Source organism: Conger conger, chromosome 9 (genome assembly GCF_963514075.1).
Source record: "Conger conger chromosome 9, fConCon1.1, whole genome shotgun sequence".
Taxonomy (NCBI): Eukaryota; Metazoa; Chordata; class Actinopteri; order Anguilliformes; family Congridae; genus Conger; species Conger conger.
The window spans coordinates 5,687,025-5,695,787 of record NC_083768.1 but is presented as its reverse complement, the minus strand read 5'-3'; the positions used below and the strand labels follow the sequence as shown (position 1 = coordinate 5,695,787).

At 41.4% G+C, this 8,763-nt stretch overlaps 1 protein-coding gene across 1 annotated transcript in view; it reads left to right on the top strand.

Moving 5' to 3' along the window:
• LOC133136729 (disco-interacting protein 2 homolog C-like) overlaps positions 1 to 978 on the top strand; it is a gene marked incomplete at its 5' end in the record, with an annotated part of 86,206 nt that extends 85,228 nt beyond the window's left edge. The window contains one exon of the mRNA XM_061254396.1: positions 1 to 978. This exon is cut by the window's left edge and continues 90 nt beyond it. Coding sequence (XP_061110380.1) covers positions 1 to 163 — 163 coding nt within the window.
• Between the last annotated feature and the right edge of the window lie 7,785 nt (positions 979 to 8,763).

Here is an 8,763-nt window from a genome sequence, read left to right as displayed (position 1 = left end):
CAACGTGGTGCTGGAGGAGCACTACCTGATCGTGGGCGTGGTGGTGGTGGTGGACATCGGCGTGATCCCCATCAACTCGCGCGGCGAGAAGCAGCGCATGCACCTGCGCGACGGCTTCCTGGCCGACCAGCTGGACCCCATCTACGTGGCCTACAACATGTAGCCTAGCCTAGCCTAGCCCCGGTCCCCCTGGCCCGGGGGGGGGGGGCGGGGGGGTGAACTCCACCGACCGACTGCGCTGTACTATATGTACATAACTGCGAACGAACACACGGACCTGCGGTGTCCACGGCGAAGGGAGAGGGGAAAACACGGGCCCGGATCGGAAGCGGAGGGAGGACTCTGACGCGGCTAGGCTAGGCTAGGCTAGGCTACACGCAGCACTCGTAGCAGTAGCCGGCGCTAACGGCCTAGCCGCTCTGAGGGATTCGGCCGCCAAACGACAAATGTTGCGTGTTTCTTGTGCGTGTGAAGGCCGCGTACTGTACGACGCTCTCCTTGCTTGTTTGGATATTGCTTTCAAAGTAAGTGTGGCTCTATATTTTCATGTAACGTACGCTGAAGTTTTGCTCATTTTTGTTAACATGTCCTCTAAGAGGTGACAATTATTTTTACTTACTTGCAGTACATCCTGTTGCAAACTGTATTTTAAGTTGATTAGGGTTTTTTTTTTTGTTTTTTGTTTTTTTTAAGCATTACGGATGTTTTTCGATATCAGACATTTTCTTTTTTTATTTATTTGCTTGTCCTTGAACTTTACAAAGAGGTTTTCTGTTTGTTTTTTTTTTGTTTGTTTTGCTTTTTTTTTTTCAACCATGCTTTTTCAATTTTATTATTCTGTCTGTTATTCTGTCAGAAGTCCCCCTGAAAGGCAGCCCCCCTCCCCCTACCCCCCGTTAAATATTAAAAACAAGACTTTTATTGAGTGGTAGCAAATGGAGGAAAAACACACAATGTTACTTCACATGTAATTATGTAAAAAATTTATGTAAAAAATACAAAAACGTTTAATTTATTTTGTGCTCTTTAGAAATATAAGAGGGAAGACATTTAAGAATGTTTTACTCTTAAATATTTGCTAATATAAAACAAAGCGTTGTATTACCTTGGGTGAATAGCCTCACGTCAAGTACATAAAATATAAATATATAAATATATAAATAAATATGAAAGATGCCTGGGACTCGTTTGAAATGCAGTACTCCTCAGTCACTCGGCGTGTGTCTTCGCAGATGCAACGACAGTGGGTGAGTTGTTTGAATGACACAGGCTGAACGACACCGTGAGTGTCGCAGTCAAGTCTGCCCCTGGGGAAAAAGGGTTCCCGCAAAGAGGGAAGGATTAAAGTGTGACGCCAGATAAAAGGATTTTTTTTTTTAAACAGGAAAGCCAGACAGAAATGACAGCGTTTTCCGCTGACGTTAGATCGGTATACGTACTGGCAGGTAGGCTCCTCTCCGGGTCGTTCTCCGGTGACCGCAGGAGATCAGACATGCTGGGAATTGTAAATACAAAAAGATTTATTGAAGTCCTGAATTTTTTTTTGACAGTTGACTCCATTCAAAGTCAGAGATCGGCTGTTGGCGTTGTCTTCAATGCTACCATGCCTAAAAATGATTAAACAACAACAACAACGATAATAATAATAATAATAATAATAATAATAATAATAATACCCATGGGAGCCATTGATAGTGGAGAGAATGGGAGTGAAATGGCTGTTGCTATGGTGACAAGAAGACAACACCTCCATAGTCGGTTCTGTGGGGAATTCTGTGTTTACATCGAAAGTGAAAAGTATATTGCTTGAAATCGTGAATTTAAATGACTTCATTCAAAGCACCTTTCTCCTGGCGATTAATCAGAGTGAGCCTGTCCCTTCGAAGGTTTTGTTTTTAAAAGTGTTTTTTAAAGTTCTCTGATGAGATGATCGGTCTGTCGTGTCATCAATGCCTGACAGAATATCCATGTTCAAGCTGCAGTTTCTAGTTCCTCTAATCATTTCACAAGTCAAACAGTCCCTTCACGTTTTCTCTAATATGACCGTGCGTTTATTATTTTCTTCCCCAGGTGTATATAGTTATACCCCTTCTGTCTTGTTCCAGCTGTCTCTCTGTGGGCATGCCTTAAAGCTCGTCCTCTGCCTTCAGCTACCGATAAGAAATAACAATTAGTGACAATAATAATTACGAGCCAAAAACGAATCGGTTACGCGAAAACCGTTTTCTGAACTATTATTTAAAGTGTCATTAGTGCTATTGGGCTCCCCGTGGTTTATAAGATGTATATGTACGCCTGGAAAAAGGAAGAAACAAATGCTACTCTACCATCTGCCATTTTGTTTCTTCGCCTTGGGGCGTTTGCACGTCTGTTACCGTGACTATTCTACCATTGCTATGAATAACAGGGCTTTTGTGCTAGCACTGGGGGGGTTTAGCGCGCGCTTTTTGGCATGCCCGCTGGTTCCCGTCCACACTCAACAGTTGCCCGGCTAACTCAAACATTATCCTGAACGTTGGGAGAGTCTCGTCCGTTTTCTTGTTTGGTTGTGCGATGCAGTTACTGGGGAAAAGTCCCAAACAATTGTTCTCGTTCCAGAGAAGCTCGGTCAGTGTCGCTGACAAAAACACCACGCAGGTAACACTAAAGTCAGATAATGAAAAAAATAAAAAAAATAAATTGGCCCTAACGTTCTTGGAATGTTCTAGAAACCAAAAATTGTTAACCGTTAACTGGGCAGCCACTGTGTGTGTTGCGTTAAATTTGTGTGACATAAAGACTCATCTCAACAATATATGGCTCACTTCCAGAGCTCATTAAAACCCCCCCTTTAAAAAAAAAAAGAAAGGAATTTAATTCGCCATTTGCGACCAGTGAAATGTAGCCTACCTGTTTTGTTTTGTTTGTTTTTTATAACCACAACCATTACCACTCACAGTTGCACATGATTAAGGCAGTATATCAACCAGTCAATATCTGTGTGTGTTTAACATGAATCAGTCTTTTAGAGACAGCAGTGACACAATCAAAAGTAAAGTTAGTCCGCCATGTTCCTAGCGCTGTTATTTGCGCGTGGGTATCGAGTCGACGCGGTGTCTCCGTTACAGACTAAAATTGTGCAATCGAGACGCAGAGAAGCAGTTTGCTCTGTACTGAGAGAGATTAATGTTAAGACTTTTTAAAATAAGCCTATGCTTTATGGGAATCGGCTTACATGTGGACTGTTAGCGACAATATTTTTTTCACCTGTTTTTAAAAGAAGAAAAAGTCTTAGAGTCTGTATGTTCTGAAGCGTTGATGTCATTCCCAAAATAAAAAATGTTTTCCTATCAAAGTAGAAAAATAACTGCACATAATTTTGCAACACTTTGTTACGTATTTTCCATTTTCTTGGAAATTTCGACTTTGTGTGAGAGAGAGAGAGACTGCATGGTGTCTGTATATATTGTTGGTCACAAAAAAGAAAAATACAATTTATTTTGTATGGTGCAGGTGTGTTTGGAACTTCTGTTTTGTACACGTCTAAAAGTATTAAAATACACTTGCAGGAGCCTGTTTAGGCACCATACGCTGCCTACATTCATAATTTCAGGTGCAATAACGTGTTTTCATTGGGGAAAAATAACTTTTTCATGTGCATTGAACAGTCAGTAAGACAGTGCACTCCACAATACTCACGTGTCTGTGAAGGAGACACTTACACTGTGCCACACTGTAATGATGTCACCATTGATGTGTGAAAAACCGTGTAACTCTTGTTTAAATGTTCCCTTGCAGTAAAGAGGGACCACAACCTACCACTACACTGGATGCATACTTGTTTAAGTGGTAGCATTTGTAATTTAACACAAAACTGCTTAGATCAAAAAAAGGTATATCAAAACCACTCGTGGATTGGCTCCTGGTTGTCCCATGTCTAGGTATCTGTCAGTATCTGTGATCTTACATTCTGTTATTTTGTTGATCTCCTGAGTTCGTTTTGTACCATAACATGATAGAACAGTGGGAGGTATTATGATTATGATTATGATTATTATTATTATTAATAATATTATTTGCCAATGAGTCTGCTGGGACTTAGCAATAAAGAACTTTCCTGAATTAGGCTCTGTACTGTAGATATAAACCATGTATCAGAATGTACAAATCATGTTATACTGTTGTTGTGACCTAGTGCTCTTCAAAGTTGGGAGTTTAAAAAACAAAAAAAACAAACGAAGAAGAAACCGGAAATACATTACAAAACAAGACAATGCACAAGTACAAGAGAAAAACAAAATGGAGGACACTGCGGCCGTTGAGATTGCTGCCAGTGAGTGAGGGAGAAGGACCGTGTTCTCGTGGTGCTTGTTCGTAGCCAATCCTGCTTGACACTTTACGTCAGGGCGAGTCGGACCCTGAAATCAGTTGAATGTTAGCAGCTTCGTTCCGTACATCTGGTGACTGGTTTAGGAAACATCGTGTAACCGATCACAGCCGAGAGCTTCTTTTTTTTTTCTTCTTTTTTTTTTTTCCCCATTCCTTCCTTCTTAGACAAAACAAAACAAAAAAAAAAACAAGGATAGAGACCTTTCGTATATCCCAAAATAAACCACCAGTACGCTTTGTACGTGTGTGATGACATCTGTTTTATATTCAAATGAACAAAATAAAAGCTTTTATTTTTGTTGCTGTGAAGACCCTCACTGTTGCCTGTATCTGTCCTATGGAGTGGGGGACTCCGTTTCCCAGTTCTCCCGTGCATGGAATGACCTCATGGATTTCCCATGATGGCACTACCTGTGTTAAAATACACAATGCCCAAACTGATTCCTTGATCTGTTTCTGTCAGTCTGGTTCGATGTATATCAAAGCTGTGCAGAATATGGATGAAATCAAATCCGATATTGGTGAAACCCTGCAAGTACAAGACAAGAGTAATGCGAGAAAAAGCAATTAATCTGGAAGGCTGAATATGTACAGTGGGGCAAAAAAGTATTTAGTCAGCTACCAATTGTGCAAGTTCTCCCACTTAAAAAGATGAGAGAGGCCTGTAATTTTCATCATAGGTACACTTCAACTATGAGAGACAGAATGGGGGGAAAGAATCCAGGAAATCACATTGGAGGATTTTTAATGAATTAATTGGGAAATTCCTCGGTAAAATAAGTATTTGGTCACCTACAAACAAGCAAGATTTCTGGCTCTCACAGACCTGTAACTTCTTCTTGAAGAGGCTCCTCTGTCCTCCACTCGTTACCTGTATTAATGGCACCTGTTTGAACTCGTTATCAGTATAAAAGACACCTGTCCACAACCTCAAACGGTCACACTCCAAACTCCACTATGGCCAAGACCAAAGAGCTGTCAAAGGACACCAGAAACAAAATTGTAGACCTGCACCAGGCTGGGAAGCCTGAATCTGCAGTTGGTAAGCAGCTTGGTGTGAAGAAATCAACTGTGGGAGCAATTATTAGAAAATGGAAGACATACAAGACCACTGATAATCTCCCTCGATCTGGGGCTCCACGCAAGATCTCACCCCGTGGGGTCAAAATGATCGCAAGACCGGTGAGCAAAAACCCCAGAACCACACGGGGGGACCTAGTGAATGACCTGCAGAGAGCTGGGACCAAAGTAACAAAGGCTACCATCAGTAGCACACTACGCCGCCAGGGACTCAAATCCTGCAGTGCCAGACGTGTCCCTCTGCTTAAGCCAGTACATGTCCAAGCCCGTCTGAAGTTTGCTAGAGAGCATTTGGATGATCCAGAAGAGGATTGGGAGAATGTCATATGGTCAGATGAAACCAAAATAGAACTTTTTGGTAAAAACTCAACTTGTCGTGTTTGGAGGAGAAAGAATGCTGAGTTGCATCCAAAGAACACCATACCTACTGTGAAGCATGGGGGTGGAAACATCATGCTTTGGGGCTGTTTTTCTGCAAAGGGACCAGGACGACTGATCCGTGTAAAGGAAAGAATGAATGGGGCCATGTATCGTGAGATTTTGAGTGAAACCCTCCTTCCATCAGCAAGGGCATTGAAGATGAAACGTGGCTGGGTCTTTCAGCATGACAATGATCCCAAACACACCGCCCGGGCAACGAAGGAGTGGCTTCGTAAGAACCATTTCAAGGTCCTGGAGTGGCCTAGCCAGTCTCCAGATCTCAACCCCATAGAAAATCTTTGGAGGGAGTTGAAAGTCTATGTTGCCCAGCGACAGCCCCAAAACATCACTGCTCTAGAGGAGATCTGCATGGAGGAATGGGCCAAAATACCAGCAACAGTGTGTGAAAACCTTGTGAAGACTTACAGAAAACGTTTGACCTCTGTCATTGCCAACAAAGGGTATATAACAAAGTATTGAGATGAACTTTTGTTATTGACCAAATACTTATTTTCCACCATAATTTGCAAATAAATTCTTTAAAAATCAGAATGTGATTTTCTGGATTTTTTTTTTTCTCATTTTGTCTCTCATAGTTGAGGTATACCTATGATGAAAATTACAGGCCTCTCGTCTTTTTAAGTGGGAGAACTTGCACAATTGGTGGCTGACTAAATACTTTTTTGCCCCACTGTATGTACAGACTAATTACAAGACCTGTGCTGTTGCCCTTTTAGATGTAATCTAACAGGGTTATGCATCTTACATATCAATTTGTCATTTCAGTTATAACAAACACACCGTTTCTCTCCCTCTCCACCTCAGCCGGTGTGTGGTGAGCTTTCTTGAGTGAAATGGCAGCCATGCATCACCCAGGTGGGGGCTGCACATTGGTGGCGGTTGAGGCGAGTTTCCCCCTCATCACTGAAGCGTTTTAGGTGTCTAGAAAAGCGCGATATAAAATGTATTGATATTTGAAATTAGGTCTACAGTGCAGATGTCATCATTTTACCCAGCTCACTGAAATACCACAATAACGCATAGCTATGTAATAACATTCCCTCTGGAAAAGGACCGATGTACATTTCTCTGAATGAAGTGATGATCGGAGACATTAGTGAGATTGTGACAATGGCTGAAGTTACACTGATCTGTCAATCATTGACTTTAAAAAAAAACCCAAAAAAAAAACCCAAACAAAACCAATTCTGAGTCACTGATAATGTATGTGGTAACTGCACATTTTGGGTTCAATGAAGCCTTATTATATAGGTTAGGGAACTAGACCTCCAGTTCCAGGTTGAAGGTGGTACATAACTGTTAAGATATTTAATAATATTTAAATGATATGCATAGCGCTTTTCATGACATGGAGCTCAATACACTTTACAGAACAATAAAAAACGGATCAAATATAAGTAACACAATAATGGCCAATAATACATCAGTTGATTCAGTAAATGTACATTATGCATACACAAATGTATGTTATCAGTAAATTAAAATAGTAAATTTTAGTCAAGCACTCAAGCCAGAGGTAGGCCAATCTGGACTGATCACAGACTTACCCAATCAAATGGCAGAAAATATATATTTTTGTATTTGCCCTTGATTTATTTTCTGTGCGTCATCATTGTATTGTGGCCAATTAAAACTCTGGAACATTAATAACAAAAGTTCCGTGTTACAAAAAAAGGCTAGTAGTTGGCTAATTTCCTGCAACGCGGTTCTTCGTTTAAAGGTGAAGTTGTTGGTTACCCTACCTCCTTCGCGGCTTCGCAACAAGCCAACAATGGTAAGAGTTATATAGCCCGCCGTTGCAATGTTATCACTGTATACTTACAACTGTGAATACGGAATGTGCCTTCTTGTATGTGCACAGGTTGTTTTCATATGCTAGATCTCAGCCGTCGAGGTTTAATTAAATTATTTCCTCTCAATTAGTCTAATAAGGTGTAGACTAGCGGACGCACGCTTTATAGGTAGGGGTGCTGCGTGTTTGGTTTGCGTTTATGTGAAGCCTATGCTGTAATATCGATTTAATATTAAATAAATATTCACGATTGTGTTTCCTGGGCCACCAGACGGTAGAGTTGGAATAGTTACTATACTATAATTACTTTTTTTGTTCTTTTTGTAATGCTTTAACGAAAACGAGCATTACTCCAAGCTAGATTTGGTTCCGGTTGCACAGTCACGTGTGGTTCTTTATCCGGTAAACTGCTCTACCTGCAGAGTGCAGTGTCGAAAACAATGTGGTTTTGTGGAATCTATAGCCAATAAGTGATTTAAGCACTTATGGGGCCACAGGTCAAATAGGGTGAAAAATATCCTTTCCTCCAATCAAAATAAAAAAAATTTGTAAACTTACTTTTTTTTTTTACATATGCAAATTTAAATGAATTTTAAAAGTACCGTACCGATATAATATACCCCGTGGAGTAATTTATCTTCTACAATTAAACCCATCCTAGTTACTTAGGAGCAGTGGGCAGCCACAGTGCAGCGCCCGGGGACCAACTCCAGTTCTGAGGCCAGTGCCTTGGTCAAGGGCAATCGCAGGAGCACGCCTAACCTGACATGCACGTCTTTTGAGTGTGGGACGAAACCAGGGTAGCCAGATTAAATCCACACGAACACGGGGAGAGGATCTGGCCGCCTGGGATTCGAACACACAACCTCCTTCTTGACAGGCAACCGTGCTAGTAACCACTACATCACCGTGCTGCCCCTGAAGCAGGAATCTAAATCTCGCTCCCGTGTCTTTGGGTTTTGCATGTCTCAGCTCTGACGTACTCATTAAGTCGGGTACTGCAGGAAGTGCCGGGAATGGTGAAAATACCCATGGCAGCGTTCAATAAATAAAGTCTCACAAACAAGTGACAAAACCAGCGC